The sequence below is a fragment of the Eulemur rufifrons genome, chromosome 5 (genome assembly GCF_041146395.1).
Source record: "Eulemur rufifrons isolate Redbay chromosome 5, OSU_ERuf_1, whole genome shotgun sequence".
In the NCBI taxonomy this organism is placed as follows: domain Eukaryota; kingdom Metazoa; phylum Chordata; class Mammalia; order Primates; family Lemuridae; genus Eulemur; species Eulemur rufifrons.
Window position 1 is genome coordinate 49,600,177 of NC_090987.1, and position 21,262 is coordinate 49,621,438.

The 21,262-nt window shown below is 49.9% G+C and overlaps 1 protein-coding gene across 5 annotated transcripts in view; it reads left to right on the top strand.

Moving 5' to 3' along the window:
• The first annotated feature begins 626 nt into the window (after positions 1–626).
• Positions 627–21,262, top strand: part of MTCL1 (microtubule crosslinking factor 1) — a 116,359-nt gene continuing 95,723 nt past the window's right edge. For 4 of the 5 annotated variants that reach the window (XM_069468261.1, XM_069468258.1, XM_069468262.1 and 1 more), the window contains exons 1-3: positions 627–1,775; positions 9,444–9,668; positions 11,088–11,246. In XM_069468261.1, the coding sequence (XP_069324362.1) occupies positions 717–1,775; positions 9,444–9,668; positions 11,088–11,246 (1,443 nt within the window). In that variant the 5' untranslated portion in view covers positions 627–716. Of the gene's footprint in view, positions 1,776–8,953; positions 9,011–9,443; positions 9,669–11,087; positions 11,247–21,262 lie in introns of those variants that run through there. The other variant, XM_069468263.1, reaches the window with a different exon arrangement.

The window sequence follows — 21,262 nt, forward strand, 5'->3', positions numbered from 1 at the left end:
CCCCCAAGTGGCCGGTGCCTGTCCCTTCCCCCACTTCCCCTACACGTCTTCCCTCCCTCCCTCCCCTTGGCAGTGTCTCCAGAGCCTCAAACCTCAGGGAGGGTCCCAGGGCGGCCGGGGCGCGCAGACACAGCCGGCGCCCGTGCCCACCGGGCTCACAGGCCACGCCCTCCCGGCCCTCTCTGCCTCCCTCCCTCGCTCTGTCGCTCCTGGCCCCCGCCCGGCTCCGGCTGGCGGGAGGCGGGGCATGCGCACGGGGCGGCGGGCTCAGGGGCGCCGGGCGGCGGGGGAGCGCGCGTGCAGTTTCTCTCCGCCGGGAGCGGCGGGGGCGGGCGCGGGCCGGAGCGGGCGGGCGGTGGGCGGGGAGCAGGACGCGGGAGCCGGGCGCGCGCCGCTAGCGCTGCCGCCGCCGTACGAGCGATCGCGAGTCCGGAGCGCCGCGTCCAGGGGATGCTAGAGGCCGGCAGCCGCCGCACTGCTGAGCCCAAAGAACTCAAGCGGGGGTGATCTCAGCCAGGGAGAGCGCGGCGGCGGCGGCGGAGAGCCCCACGGGAATCCTCAAGGCCGGGGTGCGGGGAGGGGGGACGGCGAGAGCGCGGGGCGCAGACCGGGCGGGGCTGGGGAACAGTGATGAGCGAGCGCGCGGGGAGGCTGCACGCCGCCGCCGCCTGGAGCATCTGCCGCCTGAGCTGCTGCTGGCGGCCCCGGCCCCGGCCATGGAGACATTGAACGGTCCCGCGGGCGGCGGCGCCCCGGACGCGAAGCCGCAGCCAACAGGCCAGCACCACCGCCACCACCACCTTCACCCGCTGGCTGAGAGGCGGCGGCTGCACCGCGCTCCCTCGCCCGCCAGACCCTTCCTCAAGGACCTGCACGCCCGGCCAGCCGCGCCGGGTCCGGCCCCGGCCGGCCCCTCCTCCGGCCGAGTCCCGGCGCCCGCCGCACCGCGCTCGCCCAACCTCGCGGGCAAGGCGCCGCCCTCGCCGGGGCCCCTGGCCGCGCCTGGCCGCCTCTCCCGGCGTAGCGGCGGCGTCCCCGGCGCGAAGGACAAGCCACCGCCGGGCGCCGGGGCCAGGGCGGCGGGCGGCGCCAAGGCTGCCTTGGGAACCAGGAGGGTGGCGCGTGCGGCGCCCGCCGAGCCGCTGCCCCGGACGGGGAAGTCTCCCGGGGCTGAGCCGCCGCCCGTCGCTGCCAAGGGCCGCAAAGCCAAGCGCGGCTCCGGGGCGGCCCCCGCCCGCACCATTGGCCCCGCGGCTCCGGCCGCCCGGATCCCCGCCGTGACCCTCGCTGTGACCTCGGCTGCCGGCTCCCCGGCCCGAGGCTCGCGCATCAGCCACACAGACAGTAGCTCCGACCTCTCCGACTGCCCCTCCGAACCCCTGTCCGACGAGCAGCGCCTGCTTCCAGCTGCCAGCAGCGACGCCGAGTCCGGCACGGGCTCCAGCGACAGAGAACCCCCGCGAGGAGCGCCCACGCCGAGCTCCGCAGCCCGGGGGGCGCCGCCGGGCAGCCCCGAGCCCCCAGCGCTCCTCGCCTTGCCCCCAGCCGCCGGCGCCTGTCTCGGGGGCCGGAGCAGCCCGGGTGGGGTTTCCGTAGGGTCCTCCGGGCCAGGCTCAGCGGAGGATGCCCGGGGACGCGGGCCGCCCGAGCGACCGGTTCCCGGGACCCCCAAGGAGCCCAGCCCGGGCGAGCAGCCGCGGCTCGTGCCGGCGGTGGAGGAAGAGGAGCTGCTACGGGAGATGGAGGAGCTGCGCTCGGAAAACGACTATCTCAAGGTGAGCCGCGGGCTAGGCAGCAGTTGTCCCGGAGGCGCCCCGGAGGATCTGGCTGTGGCCGGGACCGCCAGCCCCACCTTCTGGGGCCTGACGTGCCCTCTCTCCCTTCTGCCCTGCACTTTACTGCCCCCGCGCTCTTCAGGCATTGAGAACTTAAGCCAAAACTTCTGAAAGGGGCAGCAAAACCTGTGGGTCCCTGCGTGTTCCTAGCCCGCTTAGCTTCTCTTGTGTGCGAAAGTCTTGCTTCTCTTGGCTGATGCCTTTTACTTTTGTTGACCTGCTGGGGGAGAGGTGGCTGTAATCGTTTTGGATGCATCAGTCGACTCCTCTCTGACCCGCTCATACATGCCCAGCCCCGGCGGGTTGTCCCTCGCCGAGGAGCTCTGGCCCGGCCACGTGCAGTTGTGTGTCTGTCCAGGAAAGTGCCATGGGTGGGTGGCCCAGACTGCGGGGCGCCAGCCGCTGCACCTGCAGTTGCCGAAAGAGCTAGGGGCTCTGTTTCCTCAGGGCTTCGACAGCACAGGGGGTGGGGGCGCCGTTTGCGGTGATAAACCTTAAGTTCAGGAGGGGTCCTTTGAATGTGGCCTGGGTTGAGGAACAGCAGTGATTCGCTGCGGGCCAGTCTTTTGTAAGCGTCCAGGAGCCGGTTTTCCAGTGTCAGGAGAGGCCTCGCCAGCACTGTCTAAGGAATCGCAGCCTCTGCCGCACTGTCTCCCAGTCTTCTCCGGCAGGGCCTGCCAGCAGTGGCCTCTTAGTCTTGTTAGCATTGGGGTGCTTAATCCGACTCCATCTTTTCCGCGAGGAGGGGGCTGGCGCTGCAGAAAAGAGGGCTTAGACAACGTTGGGGGAGGGATCAAGACAGGGGACTTGAGAAAAAAAAAAGGGGGATCATATGGATGGCAGCTGTTTTATTTATCATAATCCTCAGGTTAGTAACTCCAGTCGTATAAATCCATTCTTGTATGTGTTACGTTCTTTATATCTTCCCAAACCAGTGGGGCAGCCCTGCTTTATTAGAGGGTTATGTGATTGGAGCTGTTTTCTCAGCAAGTGATGAACCTACCCAACTGAAGCCCTGTAAAGGCCAGTGGGACCAAGGATTCGCTTTTTAAGGTGAATGGTGGTGAAGCGTGCAGTTCAAACTGGAACCAGAGCGTGTTAACTGCCGGGTAGCCCTAAAACCTAAACCTCTTATCAGGAGCTGCTCCAACCAACTGAGCCCAGGAGTTATTTTATCTTGTGCAAAGAGGTAGCAGTGAGGCAGAGAAAGAGAGGTGAGAAAAGAGAGCAGATTGGGGCTGGAGTGAGATGTTTCACATAGTACGTCTGCTCTTGTCACCTACTCTTATGTAACAGACAGCAGAGGGAATTCAAAGGTGTAGAAGAAAAAGGGTAGCTGTGCTGTGTGTGGCTCCGTCATGACAGCAGCACTTCTGTAAGTCCAGGACAAATGTAAGCTCCCTGCCGGTGAGAAAGATAATCTTGTTTGATATTTGTGGCCCCAGTTTTTAGCATAATCTCTGACCTAAGGTGCTTCTGATTGAGTGGTGTTTATCCAAATGACTGCTGTGCAACAGAAAATTGAGTTTCTTTAAAGAAAAGATGTTTCTCATTACACCTTAGATGTTAAGGGAAGCAGTCCCACACCATTTCAGAGTTCATTCTTGGCCGACTGGTTGTTTGCTTCATCTTTTCACATTGTTACATTCTCAGGGAATGAAATAGGTGTCTGACCCTGGGGTCTGATCTAGTGTATTTGACATTTCAGTGGATCTTCACAACATAGGATGTTATTATTGTGATAATTCTCATAAGTTCAATTTCACAGACACATACTGAGAACCAAAAAACATAAATGACTTGCCGGAGGTCGCACAGCTAATAAGTGGAGCCACTTCTATTTTCCCTGCCCTCAGTGCCTCTGCCCCTTTCCCTGCACCAGGCTGCACCCCTGTTTCCAGCAAGGCTGCTTGCTCAGAGCACACTGCTTCAGACTTGTTTTATTAGCTCAAAATGTTCCCAGTGTTCAGTTTTCCTAGGGGACCTCTGTTTTCTTTTCAGGTGAAAGGGCCATAATGAACACCTCTCCACTAGCCTGTGCATGAATGGTCATATAAATCCCACCGGCAATGTTTAATTTGTGGGACATGTTCAGTTGCCATTTCCTGTGGTGAAAGTGACTCCTCTATCCATTTACTATGCCTGAGTTCACCCCGCAGCCCTTCCTCTGACAGCAGGAGAGAGCAGGGCCCAGAGGAGGTCTGAAGGAGGCTAGCAAACCAGAACGACTGCATGTGTTTGAGAGGTGCATGCTTGGTCACTTGAAAGCTTAAATTACAGTAGTTCAATCTGGGACAGAAACACAGGCATCCTAGTGGACTTTCCCACAGGTCTTCGAGCCTGCCCACTTGTGCAACATTGGGCTCAGAGCATCAGTGACCCCATAGGACAGAGACAGTAGTCATGCCTTTGCACTTGGTGTTTAGAGTATGCACATTATAAATCAAAACTTCTCTTGTCATTACTGTTGTTCAGGGGCACTTTTCAAAGATGGTAGATAAAAGTACATTCTTGACCTGCTACTTTCTTAGGGGATGGTGCACAGAACTCTCACAATTAGATATAGCATCTCTCTATTCCGATGTTCTCTCTTCTAACAAGAGGCGACTCAGCCCACAAATTTTACTTAGATGTATTCTGGAAGATTGTGACCACATAAAGTGTTGCATTCTTTCCCGAGCAAGTGCTTTCAACATTGCTGTTATAAGACTGTCACAGTTTCCGAGCTAGAATGACCAAAGCCTAATTGAACAGAAAAATAAGACCCGCAAAACCATAGGAGGTCTTATTGATCAGGAAATTTTAGTGGAATTCTCTTGGTTTTTAGCCAGACTGCTGTAGTTTTTGAAATCGCAAATGTCAACAAAGAAGTGCACACATTCCTTTGTGCCGTGTGGAACGAATTCAGCCATCCCTGAGTCTGCCTTCTGTTCCTTCTCCACCTTCAGCAGAGGGCACCAGGGTGACTAGGTGAAATATGTAAAATGACTCCATCCCTGTCGCTGGCTTTTGGATGAAAACACAGATAGAAAAGCACTCTTTTTTGTCCTTTGACCTCTACTGAATGCAAATGTATTTGGAAGTATTGAGGAGTTAAGGTGAGAGGTTGAGTTTAGTTATCCAGAGGCCTTCACTTCTTTCTCAGATAAAACCCAGGCACGTTTCTTAATGCTGAGGACTTCAACATGCTGGTGTGTCTCCTCCCTGCCAGGCGTCCAGCACTGTGTTTTGCTCGAGTGCTCTGAGACAATCAGACAAGCTGGAGTGCTCATCGTCAACATATTAATTATGTCCTCTGTTTCCACAGGCTTTTCAGAAGGATCTAATCATTTTGAGTTTATTGGCCTATTGTGAAAAATGCTTTTTGCATTCACACCCCACTCTTCCTCGCCCCCAAATAGTGTTCTCTCCTATGCTGATCTCTTGCAGGGTGGATGAGCATTGGGGTGGGAAGGGCTGTTTCTTTTTGCTCTACTTTTTCATTTATTTCATAAGAATTATTTTTGGTTAAAAGAAAACAAGTCAGTTCTAGCTACAAGGGCAGATAAAATTGGCTTCTTGGAGAGGAGTGATTTGCGAAGGGAGATACTGAGGGTTGGTTTTATAGGCTGCAGTGTCTCCTGGCAGATCCAACCTTACCACCCTCTCTCACTGGAGGTCGATTTTGAGTGTCAAGCCCTGACCTGGTTTGTTACATTTGCTGCCCGGATGCCAGTGCTCATCATGGCCTGCAGGGGGGCACTGCAGGGTGGGTTTCAGCAGTTCTCAGCAGCTGAAGTGTTTTGGCTCCTCCTTCTCTGCCGCCCCCTCCCTCTTTTTCTTTTGGAAGGGTTTTTGATAGTATTCCCTATTTTTCTCTGACTTTCTGCTTTCCACACCCATTCTTTATTCCGCCAGTGAAAGAGCAGCTGTACTGGTCTTAGGTGGCAAGCTGATGCAGAGGAGGGCTACCAGCCCATCAGCTGCTAGTCACTTGGTAAACAATGGGAGCAGCCCCTGTGCCTCCTTAGCTCCAGCTGGGACTCTGGGAGAACATTGCCATTGTCCAGAGGGAAATGAGGTGGATTATTCCTGTATTACAAAAGACAATAGTTTCTGCCTGCAACTCCCAGAAGATGGAATTATTGCAGCAGTAGCCAGATGACTGCTGCTATGGTCCAAATTGGGTCTATTTATAGAGGAGTTAGTAAAATAGAAATAGTTATTGATTTCAGGTTGTTTAAAAAGAGATTAAGATTTGAATACAGTGATCAGTATGATCAAGAGTTTTCATTACTTATACTAAGAAACTATGGATTCGGGTTTTAGTATAAATTTGTGGATAAAATTATCCTCTAGAGGTTTTCATTGAAACATTTAATTTTAATCTTGGTTTATTCTAGTGTACACATCGTACCTCATTATTACTCTAATTTTATATATACATAACTTATATATAACATAAGGCTTTATTTGTTATCTGTAAGCAAGGGGGAATATTTGGATAGCTTCACACTACTTCAAGATTTCATTTTATATAAAAATTAATTTGAAAAAGATATTAATTAAAACTAGATAAACTTTTCAGTGAGATAATGAACTAACATTTAAGTATCCTACAGACTTGATGTTAATTCAGTACAATACTGTTGATTAAGGACAGTTTTTTTCATATTTATTCCTGTATATAAACCGACAACATCAATTTTCCACTTGTATTTACTATCTTTAAATGATACCTGCCAGAAACATTGTATGTTCTGCTTGATTTGGTTTTCTTAAACATTTAAGTGGCGTACTTCTTCAAGGTTCTGCAGTACACTGTTTTCTAAATTGGAGCATGCTGTCAGAAAATTAATGTAATGTCAGTTCGAAAATCACTATCCGTCATGAGCCTAATTTGGATAATCACAGTTTTGGCTTTGAATGGCTCCTGCCAGCGTACATGGCTTATACTTTGCTTCTCTTGTAACTTCTTTTTACTGAACTGAAAATTGCCTTTTTTCCAGGCACTACGGAAAGAGTTGAAACACTGGTCTTGGTCCTGGCTCCGCACTACACTAGTTGTGGGAAGCCATTTAAACTTTTAGAGTCTCAATTTCCTCATTTGAAAAATGAGGGTGCTGATACCTCACAGTGCAGTATTTTCCTGAGGACCAATTGCTCTGGATATGCCTGTATGTTGACAGTTGTCAAGCTCTAAATGTTAGGCTGCTTTTATTGGTTTACGTGGATGGTGGGCTTTTAAGAGTACAATTGAAGTTATGTCATTATTTCATTTGCCCAGGTTGTAACAAAGAATTTGTAGTATTTACTGGAAAGAGTGTGTGCTTGGAAGCAGACAGCCCTGGGTTTCCAGTCTGGCTTCAGTTTACTAGATCTGAGGTGTTGCACACGTGTGACCAGCTTCTGTTTGGTTTCCTTGTCTATAAAATGGGGGTAATACGTTTCTGACAGGGTTATTGTAGGGTTAGTAATGAGGGTAAAGTGCTTAATGAAGGTTGCTTTCTGTTCTATAAATTTAGATAAAATATGAGTTATAAAAGTTGTGATTTAAATACATGCAATTATGGTCTCTCCCTAATTTTCTTTTCAATGTGACTAATGTTGGTTATTATTTATGCCAAAAATATTAACTGTTTACATCTGGCCTGCTCAGTGATGTGGAGGTGTGGGTGCATCTAGCCCTTAATGGTTTTGCAGCCTGTAACGATGCTTTACACATCTATATAACCATGCAGCATTTAACATCAGGGTGGGTGAGGGCCCTTCTGCTGCAAAGTCTGAAAACTAGAGAACATTTTTATACCTGGAAGCTGGATCTTACATCTTCTTATGGCTATGTCACTTTTTTTTTTTTCTTTTGAGACAGAGTCTTGCTCTGTCATCCTGGATAGACTGCAATGGCATCGTCATAGCTCACTGCAACCTCCAACTCCTGGGCTCAAGTGATCCTCCTGCCTCGGCCTCCTTAGTAGCTATATCACATTTTAAAAACTTTTGTTTGACTTACAGATAATCCAGGCATTAATGACTTTGGCTTTTATAGACAAGCTTTGTAGAAGGAGAAGCAATCACAAAGAATTCTTTTTATGAACAGAATGGCCAGAGTCACTGTATATTTTTATGTACAAGTGTACATATATCTGCATTGATTTAGTAGTAGATATATTGTGATTATTTCTTGTATTGAACTGTTTTTTATTAATTACCCAGTGAAACAATTACCTTTTAACTGTGCTCAGAAACAAGCATTGAGATGAGGCTCTTTCTCAAAGTCTGATCCATTAGATTCATGGACAGGATATGAATGAAACTTGACTTTGGTTTTTGAAGATTCAGGACTAGCTTTCTATTCTTTATGAAACGAGTGACCACTGCAAGGCCCGTTTTGAAGTTTGTCCTCTGCGATTGGCCTCCTCTAGCATGAGTTGGGCCGGGGGGCACAGCTCCTACACGGCATCGTCACAGCCCCAGTGAGGGGATTGGCATCAGTGACCACCTCCTCTTTGCGGAAGGTTGGCAGGCGCCTTCCTGAAAGAGCTGTGTTCTCTGTCCGCCGAAGAGCCCAAACTGCGCGTTCTGTTCATGTGTGTTCCATTGACCAGCTTTGATGCTCACTCCAGTGACTCCCAGTCCCAGCAGATTTTCCTGCCAGGAATAAGATTTACAAGGAGAGAGCTCCATGAAGGAAAAAAGAAATGAAACTTGGATATACTTCACAACATTTTCAATGTTAAGATTTATCTTATAGGACATTTTATATTTTTAATGATGTTTTCATTGTCAGTGTAGAAATTTGGGGGGATTATGGGATGGGGAAGTGGGGAGCCCCATATGTCTGTACTTAGGTCTTATGCAGCTGCCCCCCAGCCGCAGGGATGGGGGCAGGGAGTAGGGTGCTGGGCCCTAGAGAAGAAAGGGGCCCACCCGAGGTGAGCACGGCGCTGGCTGAGTGGCCGTGGAGCGGGAGGGGACAGGGCGCCCAGGGACGGCTCCTTGGGCTGCCCTGTGCTCAAGTGCCTTCCTGTGGATGGCAAAGGAGAATGGAGGTGTGGGAAATAACGGATAGTGGAGTGGGAAAAAAACAGACCCAATGTGTATTTGAAAAATGGAAAATGTTCCATTTTTAGACAGAGTCAATTAGTCAATGCTGAGATTTGTGTTGTGGAGCAGAATTTTAGGGACGTTTGCAGGTATGTTCTAATTCCAGGGCAATTAACAGTTATTATTCCACTAAAGTTTATGGTCTTCGAAGGCTGGGTCTGTCTGGAATGTGCCTTAGAGATACCGGGTTAGGTCAATGTTTGGTTTGAATCTAAAGTTTAATTATCTACAGAGCTGATTTCATTTTGATTATGTAAGGAAATATTGGGAGAGGCCACAGTGAATAATCCAGGCTGCTTTTTAGTTTCTGGATCCATAAGATTTGCACTGACATTCAGTGATAGTACCACACGTGTGAATGTCCAGAGGCCCCTCTGCCGTGTCCCACGGGTGTGGCCATGAGCTGATGGGTAAGCGTGTAGGTATTTAGTATTTAGTATTGAGGAGGAGGGGTGGAGGGGAGAGACACCGCCCTTTTTTGACATCCTTGGCTCATAAACCTGCTCTGTTTGGTTTGCCTAGGATGAGTTAGACGAACTCCGTGCTGAAATGGAAGAAATGAGAGACAGTTACTTAGAGGAAGATGTTTACCAGCTGCAGGAACTTCGGCGAGAACTGGACCGTGCTAATAAAAACTGCCGAATCCTGCAGTACCGTCTCCGGAAAGCAGAGCAGAAAAGCCTGAAAGTGGCCGAGACGGGGCAGGTGGACGGCGAGCTTATCCGAAGCCTGGAGCAGGACTTGAAGGTGAGCCAGCGGGGTTGGCAGTGTGCGCGTGGCTGCCGTGCTGGGGCCGCCCGTCTGCCCATGTAACCTGAGACCCCAATTGTCCTGGAGTTCTTCCCCTGCTTGTGTCTGTGTCAACAGAGTTCGGCGTAAACAGTCTTGGTTTACTTTATGGCTTACAGAGTATGTGTAGTTGTAGGACTTTGGCCAGAGTTTTAAATCTGTCATAATATGAACGTAAAGAATTGTAGTAATGGATCTGCAGTGAACAAGAATTAATATTTGCCAATTAATCTGACAATTACATAGAAATTGTGTAGAAACTCTAAAAGATCTGAACTATTTTTTTAAAAATCCATTGACTATCAGTTTAGTTTAAGGCCACTCTTAAAAGTTGACCGACTGTATCACTTAACATTTTTATTGTTATTTAGGTTTCTGGGTCGCAGAAAACCTAAAATTCCCATAACCCAAGTGAGGCTTGTGTAGTGGTGATTTAACTGAAGGAAAAATAGGATCATAACTAATTGTCTGAGTGTCTGTGAGAATGATTGGCAGAAATGGGAATGAGTAAAGAAATCCCAGACTTTATACAACACTTGCTTCCTCCATGGGCAGCTAAGCTTCTCTTATGACCCGATTATCAAATCATTTATCTAGAGGTGAATTATGCATAATGTCCTCCTTATTATGGGTATACTTGTGAGATCTCATGTAGCCCTTTGGTATGGTAACAGGAAAAGAAACTTTGTAATTCCACCAAAGGTATAAACCACTAAGAAAAATGTCATCCAGTGTGATACAGGGTGATTGATATGTTTCTTACAAAGCCTCTTTCCTCTTTTGCTTTTAAGTGGAAATGTTTAACTGCTTAGAACATTCAGAGCCACCATAGACAATTTAAAACTTGACTGCATTGAACATCTGCTGCATACAGAATTATTTTATTTATTTTTTCAGCAGACAGATTCAGAATTACCTTAGGGAACAGAAATATTTGTCTGTTATTGTTATTTTTAATTCCTCACTCAAAGCATATGAACTGGGCAGAATTGGAATTGTTGATGATACTCTATGAAGGCATAGGACTATCCAGAGTGGTCTTTTTTTTAAAAAAAATTATTAAGCCAGTCAAATGTAGCAGTGGGGGGTTGTGTCCCAACTTTAGTGACACTAATGTTAGTAAGTTCTGATAACCCACTACCATCCAGAGTGGCCTTTTAATCCAAATGCAAGTTGTATTCTCCCTCATACTATTGATTTCATGTTTTAAACTAATACCCTCCTCCTTTAAAAATAGATCTGCTAAATATTGCCAGGGTCTTTGCTATTTGGTATAATATCCTATTACTTAATGACTTTGCCTCTGACGCTGTCTATGCGCACCCTTAGCACATCAAAAGCTCACGTCCTCACAGTTATCTCTGTGGGTCACTGCAGGTGGCCAAAGACGTGTCTGTCAGGTTGCACCATGAACTCGAGACTGTGGAGGAGAAGCGCACTAAAGCAGAGGATGAGAATGAAACTCTCCGACAGCAGATGATAGAAGTGGAAATATCCAAACAGGCACTCCAGAACGAGCTGGAGAGACTGAAGGAGGTAATCCTGCGATCGTGGGCATCTCCCCTCTGGTTTCATTGTTAGACTCTGGGGGCTCCGGGTGTCTCATTCTCACTGGGGGCAAAAGCAAGGTTGGCAAACCATGGCCTGTTTGGCTCAGGAGCTAGGGATGGTTTTTCTAGCATGGTAAACAAACAAACCCACATGAAATAAACCCCCAAAAGCAAAGAAGACTCTGAAATGAATACTGTGTGTTGCTTACAAAGCCTATAGTATTTATTCTCTGGCCCTGTATAGAGAAGGCTGGTTGAGCCCTTGTCTAAAGCTATTTTTTGTAATTTCCGCTTAGATGAGCTGACAATTAATTCCTTTGATGTGTCCAAGTGGGGCCTGTTATTACTAGAATATAGAGTTAAGCAGGAGCTTTTTTCTCAAGGTCTTGTCTAGTGAGCTGGAAAGCGTGTTGTGGTTGTCTGTCAAAGCTGTGTGAACAGATTAAGTTATGTATGCTATTTGTATATATTCTGTAGCCAATATGATTTAAGTTTAGGCATTTTTTTAATTTTAGGGAGTGATTATTCTAGCAAAGTGGTCTAGAAAATGAATATATACTTTCTTCACTTGCATACTGCAGTGCAAATCCTGTTTCATTGTTGACTTCCATTATGAGATTAAAGCTAAGTATTTTCTTGGAAAATATCTTGCACAGTGATGAAATTAAAAACCACTGGCGAAGGCTTTGAGACGTGGCTGATGCTGGCATGTTACCTGTGCCTGCTGACAGGCTCACTTGGCAGTTGGTTTTTCCTCTGGTTAAGTTATCGGATTCACCCATCAATCCCTATCCGTCCAGCCGCCCACCCGCCCACCTGCCGCGCTTTGCCCAGGCCCTGCGCCCGGGCCTGGGGTGGATCTGTGCGCGTGCAGCACACGCCCTGTTCTCACGGTGCCTGCAGTTCAGGCTGGCCCAGGGACAGCAAAACAGACAAATTGCAGCAAAGTAGCAGGTGCTGTCCTCCCCGGGCCTGCCCCTCCCTCTGCTCACGGCCTCGCTGGCCTCCCTGCCCTCCCAGGTGCTCACACCGCCTGTGGCTCGCTCCTTCATCCTCTTCAGGTCTTTGCTGAGATTGACTCAGCCCCCCTGCCCTTGGCACCTGGTGGAAGTTGTCCCCGTCTCCACCCTGGCGTCCCCGTTCTCCTTCCCACCCGACATATTGTCTATTTTGGGAAATTACTGGTATATTGTCACCACTTATCTGGCAGTGTTACGTGTTTTCTTTCTCTGTCGTTCATCCACCCCCTCCTTCACTGATGCCACTCTGGAATGCGAGTCCGTGGGACAGGGAGAGGGGTTTGGGACAGGGGTTTTGTCTGTCCCGTTTACTTTAGGGCCCCTGTGCCTAGAACAGGGCTGGCACATGCCAGGTGAGGGGTGAGTGAAGGGGGCAGGGCAAGGAGCTGTGGTGGTGCACGGGCTCCGCAGAGGAAGAGGTTAGCTTCTGAGAGCGTGCTTTCATTGGGTGACCCTTGCCCCTTAGCCTCCATTTGCATTTGGCCCGTGATGGAGGAATCTGTCCTCTAATTGAGGATCCCTTGCCTCTGTTCTTACAGTTGCTAGTGCTGCACTCCCCCTTTCCCTGTGGTCTAAGTCTGCTGGAAGGTGTAGTGGTTTTCCTTTCTCAGAATTTCCAGTTTGAGCCTGACCTTGTGGATATAGAAAACAATTTACACTTGATCCTTGAATAACATGGGGCTTAGGGCCACTCACCCCGTGCAGTAGAAAATCTGAATATAGCCGGGTGCTGTGGCGAATGCCTGTAGTTCTAGCTACTTGGGAGGCTGAGGCAGAAGCATCACTTGAGGCCAGGAGTTCGTGACCAGCCTGGGCAATATAGCAAGACCCCATCTCTTAAAAAAATAAAAAAAAGAGAAAAGAACATCCACATGTAAGTTTTAACTCCTCCCAAACTTAACTACCAATAGCCTGCTGCTGACCGGAAGCCTTACTGATAACATAATAGTGGATTAACACATATTTTGTATGTTTTATGTATTTAATATTATGTACTGTATACTTATAATAAAGTAAGCTAGAAAGAAAATGTTATTAAGAAAATCATAAGGAAGAGAAAATATATTTATATTCATTAAGTGGAAGTGGATCATGATAAAGGCCTTCATCCTCGTCATCTTCATGTTGAGCAGGCTGAGGAGGAGGAGGGAGAGGAGAGGTTGATCCTGCTGTCTTGGGGGTGGCACAGGTAGAAGAAAATGCAGTCCAAACCCACGTTGTTCAAGGGTCGACTGTAGACATACATTTTATAAAGTCTTATATGTGTATATGTGTGTAAATATATAAATATACATATGAAATGTATGCACATACATTTTTTAAGCAAGCAAAGATTGTTTTGCATACATCTAAATGGATTTGTATAGGACGTGGCATCTGTTTGGAGGAAGTGGTGGTTACTGTTGCTCTGGACATCGAAGAGCAAGGCCAGGGTGCGGTGAGGCTCTTCCAGAGCCTGGTCTGGGCCGGTGAGAGGACAGAAGGCAGAGGGGTCAGCCACCCCCTGTGGGCTAGAACTCCTCGGAGGAACTGCTCAGTTGGGATGAAATGCATGTTGCACTTCCAGAGTTGCCGACTGTGGGACTGCATATTCACCCTGAAATTCTAAATGAATCGTAAAACTGACAGGAGTCTCAGGAGGGTTGGATGCTGGTAGGTTATACTGGAAGCAAAGAGGGATGGAGACTGGTGATGCGAGGTTCAAGGTGGTGGAGGGGATATTTATTGGAAATGCCAGCTGTTGTCTCTGCGAACGGGTTCTTTTTACAAAAGCCAGGACAGATACGTATGAGTTTTGCTCTAGTGTGAGGACAGCAATTTGTGTATTTTGCCATGCTCTTTGTTGTTCCCCGCTGATGTTGTGTAACCGGGTGCGTGCATGCTGAAAAGGCAAGGGTGGTTCGTGCGTTCTGTGCGTCTGGATAACTGGAGCTGCTCCAGATGTGCACGTAGCCCCTCGGCCTCAGAGGACAGGGAAACACGGTGTCTCTGTGCCTCTGGAGCTGCCTTCTCTTTTAAGCTCCTGTTTTCAGCTGCCTGGTGGAGTCTCCAACATGAGTTTTTCCTGGCACTTCAGACTCTGTGTCCAGAGCAAACTCATCACCCCTTGCCCCAGCCTGTGCCGCCTTCTGTCTTTCCTGTTTGTGTAAAGGTACCACTGTCCTGTCATCTCCATGGCTGACGATGGCAATTATCTTTAACTCTTGCTCCCCATCTGCAGTTGCTTACTAAGTGCTGCAGGTTCTGCTCTTCTGGCAGAAGAGGGCTGGCAGTGTGGGCTGACCATGTGCATTGAAGGTATGTGCTATTTCCATTCCTCCCTTTTCTGTTCTCTCCTCTAATTCTGGGTGTGTCACCTTCTGCTTAAATAAACAGGCTTGCCTTGGTTCCTGCTTGTCTGACTCTGTAGCATAACACGCAGGACTGTTCCCAGGTGGCCCATCCCCACCTTCCTGCTATGTTTTCCACCCTGCGGCTGTAAACTCTGGAGTGAAACGGAGGAGCAGTTGGGAGGTGACCAGGGACCATGTCCCCTGTCTTGGAACTACTAGAGGTGTGTCTTTGACAAGTCACTTTCTCCCTTGATAAAGAGGGCTGACCTGCCTAGAACTGTCCCTCTGGCTGGCCAGCTTGCTTGCTGGCTTCCTGTGCCCGTTCACCCCATGGTCTGTGCCCCCAGGTGCCACACACCCCTGCACGTGTGCGAAGCTAAAACAATTTTCGCATTTTTTTTTTTTTTGGTATATTTCTTCTATTCCTCAACTCTGTCTATAGTGGAATGTCTCAAAGATTGAAAATGGTTAACTTTAGCTTAGTTCCCACTTCTTTTTTTTTTTTTTTTTTTGAGACGGAGTCTCACTCTGTTGCCCGGGCTAGAGTGAGTGCCGTGGCGTCAGCCTAGCTCACAGCAACCTCAAACTCCTGGGCTCAAGCGATCCTCCTGCCTCAGCCTCCCGAGTAGCTGGGACTACAGGCATGCGCCACCATGCCCGGCTAATTTTTTGTATATATCTATTTTTAGTTGTCCATATAATTTCTTTCTATTTTTAGTAGAGACGGGGTCTCACTCTTGCTCAGGCTGGTCTCGAACTCCTGACCTCGAGCGATCCACCCGCCTCGGCCTCCCAGAGTGCTAGGATTATAGGCGTGAGCCACTGCGCCCGGCCAGTTCCCACTTCTTAACGATTATCCAAAGACTTTCACTGAAGACTATTTCATTCTGCCACAGTTTTTCTGAGTACCTATTACATGCTAGACACAAATAATGACCAGACGAGTTAGCCCGCACATGCACGGGACAGAGACATGTTAGAGATCACTCTCCTCCCCCCGAATAGTGCAAGCATCTTGGACAGCTTCGACTCCAGTCAACTCCTGTCTTTCCTATTGTTTAGTATCATTTTAGTTTCATCTTTTAAAAGTCGTCTTCCCCCAGTTGACTAATTGAATAGTCAGTGCTTATTTAGATTAATTTACAGGCTGGCCAGTTTCTTTACTCACCATGGCTTCTTGCGCGTTACTCTTTCTTCCCGCTCCTTTGTAAAGAAGACAATTACTGTTTTATTCATCCATTAAGGTTTTCATTTCAATGAGTTTATCTTTCATTTCTAGAATTTTAAAAAAATTTGCTTGTCCTTTTTCCTGGAATTTTCTTCTTTATCTTCTCTATTTCTTCTTTTACGTCTTTAAATGTCTTAAAGTCACCATCTCTTTCAGGCTGCTGTGTGATCTCGGGTCCTTGGTGTTACCAGTCCTTCCGTTTGCCAGGTCAGCTGGCGCTCGCTGCTCACGGTGGGCTTTACCATGAGCTCATCTTGGTGGGCGCCCTGAGGCCTGCCGCGAGGTCCTGCTGGCGAGATGTCTACCTCGGTCTTTCCCAGAGGCCTCAGGGACACTATCCCCTGGTTTGTGGCAGTCTGGCCATCAGCCTGCACGTGGCACAGGCCTAGGGCATTTTACACGACTGAGGAGATTGTCTCCACCTGCTCTCCCCCGTGAGGCGCGTGTCCTCGGAAGAGCTGTCTGGTGCGTGAATCGGAGCCTCTTCTCGCAGTCATGGCTGTGAGCACCTATTTCTGGGTCTGGTGACTTCACCATCCCCCACCCTCAGCCCCTAACGCGTATTCTTGGGCCAGCTGCTCGGCAATCCCTTGTTCATGTCTGACACTGGGAAAGTTTCCTTTTTTGTCTTTTATTTGCAAGTTCAGCTGTACGTCCATTTCTGTTTGTTCTCTTTTATGTGGCATTTCTAGCTATGCTGGGAAGAGGCTCCTGGTGCTCAGTGTGCTGTGTTGCCATAGCTGGATGTGACCCTTCGGGGTTCAGCGGAAGCTCCCCGGTGGCAGCACTGGAGCCCCCCCAGCAAGCACAGTTGTCGCCCAGCCCACTGTGCTGCCTCTCTCCGCCTGCTGCTGCCCAGCGCCCGCGGCCTCGCGGCTGCTTTGTACTCATGGCTTCCGCTGTACCACGTCTGCTCACTGTCTTCTCTGGGCATCTTTCTGCTCTTTTCTCAACCAGCGAGTGGGACTTTCTCTGTGTCATTACATTCAAACTGTCAGATGGCTGGAGAGTCTGGAAACACAGGTGCACAAACATAATCGATGGTCTCCTGCTGTTATGCCGCAGTGCAATAAAATAGCCTTATCTGTTTCCAGACGATATGGTCCCCCTTGTAAGCATCTTTGGGTGGAGTCCTCGTGCCAGGGGACCTCCTAGGACACTAACCAGGTAGTGGGTGGCTACCTTGGGGTGAGGGCCTCACCCCTGGCCGAGCCAGCAGTGGCCTGCAGGGCCAGCAGGTCACGTGGTGTGCAGGCAGCATTCCGTGTGCTAACTTCGCACACCTTCCAAGGAAGAGAGCAGCTCCTGGTTTCGTTTCCTAGTCATGATTTTGAGGGGGGGTGGGAGGTGCGATGAGGAGGGAAATCTGGTGCCCTGAACGATACCCCAGCTGTGCGGCCTGCTGGGTCAATAGTGAGGTAAGTGGGATGGAGCAGGGGGAAGAATCAGGGCTGCCTGGTTGAGCCTTTCCACAAACACGGGGACTCGGGAAGAGTCAGCGTGTGTGTGTGTGTGTGTGTGTGTGTTCACGCACACACATGTGCAGCGTCTGGGGCCTGGCGGGAAACCGCCTTCTTGTTGCTGTTTGTTTGGGCCTTTGTGTGTCCTTTGTCCAGGCCAGGAGGGCAGGGGTGCGGCCGGACTAGAGCTGAGTGGAGCCAGGGAACCTGCACCAGGTCCGAAATCCTGAGTTCGGAGGCTGTGGAGGGTCAGGAACAGGGCAGCAGACGCAGACGGGTTTGGCATAAATATTTTTGATGCTTCCGCTGTAAATGGAACAGTTCTGGTGGCTGGGAGGAAGGGAGGTGTGTGTGCAGTTAAACAACCATAAATAGCACTAATGGCTGATTCCCACTCTGCTGCCGAGGAGGGGCAAGAGCGCATCACGGCTGCTCTGGCCACTCGGAACCTGTTCCCTCGGAGCTGGTTCTCGTCAAAATCAAGACAGAATCGCAGGGAGTTCTTTCAAGAAGCTTAAAAGTCCCACCGCCTTCTTCCCAGCATGTCTGGGCTCTCTGCGGCCCGGGGCCGTCTGTCCTGGCCTCTGCCTGGCCGGCAGGGTGCAGGCGGGTTTATTTGCTTCCTCACCTGAGCCGAGGCCCAGGGAGGTCGGGGCTTGCCCAGGTTCAAGTACCTGAAATGCTTCGGTTTCTCAGGGCATGCTAGTTCAGTTCTGTTGGCAAAGGAATATGTCACTGCCACTTTATGTGGCTATTATGTTGGAAAAAAAGAAAATGGAGGAGAGGAGGAGAGGGCGAAGGAGTGAGCACAGTCCCCGAGTGTGTGAGTCGCCAGCGGCTTCTGCTGCAAGGCCAGACCCGCATCGGGACCTCAGTGCACCAGGAGGGTCCCGGAGGTGCTGTGCCCCCGCTCCGCTCAGTCCACCAACGCGGAGGCCAGGGTGTGGGTGGGCTGTGCGCCGCCTGCAGCCGGGGAGGTGAGGGGTGCAGCCGGGCTCTCCCCCGTCCCCAACCCTTCCTCTGTCCTTTCCTCCAGACCTCGGCGCTAGCCGCCACCTCCTTTGTTCGTAGACCCGAAGGAAGCGGCTGGTGAGTGGAGTCAGAACTCCAGGTAAGCGCTCTGGAGCCAGCTTGAGCGCACTGTCCCTCCAGGGAGCTGCAGGTGTCCGTGATGCTGGGGACTCCAGAGCCACCAGCAGCCCCTGGTGCCTGGCTCGGGTGGGTGGGCCAGGAAAGAGCGCCTGTATCTTTTCCTGACCCAGTAATGCTTTTCTATAAAATTAATTTCTACTTTTATAAGTATTTATTAAGCTTCCTCTTTCATCTCTACTGAGAATATTACAGGAGGAGGGAGGAGGGTAGGATTTATTAATACCCTGGGGTGGGTGGGGCCTCCACCTGCCCTGCCACCTGCCCAGGCCCGTTCTCGACAGCCTGTCCCTGCCTGTCCAGCCCCCGGGTTGGGGTCCTTCTTTCCTGAGCGTTGTTCCCCGAGTCCCACCTCTACCTGTTGGTACCCTGCCCGTTCTTTAAGATTCTCCTGAAATGCCACCTCCTCATTGAAGCCTTCCAAACAAATGTTTTCACCTGCTTACACGAGGACATGGTCATTGTGGGAAACTTGAAAGATAAAACTGTAGAGGGAGAAATTTCCCATAATTCTAACAGCCCAGAGATGCGTCTGATTTTTCATATGAAATTGGAAACACACCATATTCTTCTGTGCAGTGGAAATATGGAGAGGAGCCAAGTAGGGTTTCGCAGATCACACGGTTTGTTGCCGCATGAGAGATTGTTTTTCCCCTTTGGTTCCCACCAGGGAGGGGAAAACAGCGAGAGGGGCGACAGCCACTTAGCGAGTGGCCCAGACTGTTTGCGCCCAGCCGCTCAGAGCCGGAAGCCGGCTCCGTGCAGGTCTCGGGAGACCAGCCTGAGCAGTGCGGGGAGGCCCAAGAGGACAGGACAGACGAGGTCCCTGATGCTAGAGGGTGGTAGTGGTGGCTGGCGGGGCTTGGGAGCTGAGCCTGAGGCTGACAAGGTGTGGCCTTGTCACAGCACAGGTTCTGGGTCCTGCTAGAAGGGGCTGACAGTGCAGCCCAGGGTCTCCAGGTGTCTGTCAAACTCGTAGGCTCACGTGTGCTTTGAAGTCGGTGGTTGAGATCAGAGGTTCCCGTGTGGGGTCTGACGAGGGAGGGGCGTTCACTACAAGTTCTTGTCACAGCAAAACATATGTCACTACTCAGCAAGCCATGTGAGTGTTTGGGATCATTGCAAAGCTCCGAAACATACATATTTCTTAGTGTATTATTTTTCATTTTAAATTAAACTTTTTGTTTCCAGATGCCTGTAGGTTCACGTGCCATTGTAAGAAATAGTGCTGAGATCCCTGTACCTTGTGGCCAGTTTCTCCCAGTGGTAACACCTGGAAGACTCTAGTGTAGTATGTGGATTTGGTCCAGATACAGAGCATTTCTGTCACCACCCGATCCCTCCTGTCACCCTCCCATGGCCATAGGCTGCCTCCCTCCCGCCAACCCCCATCCCTTGCCCCTGGCAGCCACTGCCCTGTTCTTCACTTCCATGATTTGTCAGTTTCAGGAATGTTACATACATGGAATCTAGTATGTGACCTTTGGGCACTGGCTTTTTTCACTTAGCATCAGTCTCTGGTGCTAAATAAAAGTTGTAGGAGGCGGTGGTTTGGACAGTGCTCCTGCACTGGGCGCGGCAGGCGACGGAAGGTCAAACGGGGTCACTTGTGCTGAAGCTTCACTCTCCAGACCAAAACTGAGGGAGGGATAACAGCCTGACTTCCCAGAGGAGCCGGCTTCAGTGGGCACGATCATGAGGCTCGCTGCTTTAATCCTTACAAGAAATAATAATAATATTAATAACACAAGTAACCTGGTGCTAACTAATCAGTTCCCTGTTCTGTCTCCCTGTCCCTGCCTTACAAGAGAAAGTGCCTTTGAAATGACCAATCTGCTTTTTTTTTGAGACAGAATCTCACTCTGTTGCCCGGGCTAGAGTGCTGTGGCATCAGCCTAGCTCACAGCAACCTCGAACTCCTGGGCTCAAGGGATCCTCCTGCCTCAGCCTCCCGAGTAGCTGGGACTACAGGCATGCACCACCATGCCCAACTAATTTTTTTCTGTATATATTTTTAGTTGTCCATATAATTTCTTTCTATTTTTAGTAGAGACGAGGGTCTTGCTCTTGCTCAGGCTAGTCTTGAGCTCCTGACCTTGAGTGATCCTCCCTCCTAGGCCTCCCAGAGTGCTAGGATTACAGGTGTGAGCCACCGTGCCTGGCCCCAATCTGCTTTTTGTCTATGGTTTTTTCTGCCTTCTTCAGTCCTTCTCTGTCTGTAAAACCAACCTCTTCTGCTCAGCTCCTGGCAGCACTTATTCTGTTTTAGGGAAACAAGTGTTGCCCGATTCTAGAATTATAAATAAAGCCAATTGGTATCTTTAAATTTGTTGCAATTTTGTCCTTTGACACTGGAGATTCATCCAGGTCGCTGTCTGTATCCTTAGTTGTTCCTTTTATTGCTGAGTAGTATTCCATGCTGCGGTGTACCACAGTTTATTTAACCATGCACTTGCTGAAGGATATCTGTGCTGTTTCCGTTTTGGGGCTGTGTGACATGGTAAATATATGTTTGGTCCCTCTCTCCACCCCCTTTCCCGGCATACATTCCCAATACCCTTGGAGCCTCGGAAGTGCCAAGTGTCTTTTTGTGTGTTAATGAGAGCTGGTGGGGGACGCTCCTGCGTGCTCTCAGGACGGGGGCTGTTTGCCAGGGGAACCAACCTGGGACTAGAGGTGGGAACTTTCAGCCACCCCGCCTTGCTGGGGACTGTGGAGGAGAGGGGGTGGAGGGTCGCGTTGACCACCAGTGGCCTGAGATGCGTCATCATGCTGGTGTAATGAAGCCTCTGAAAAGACACCTGAGGACAGGG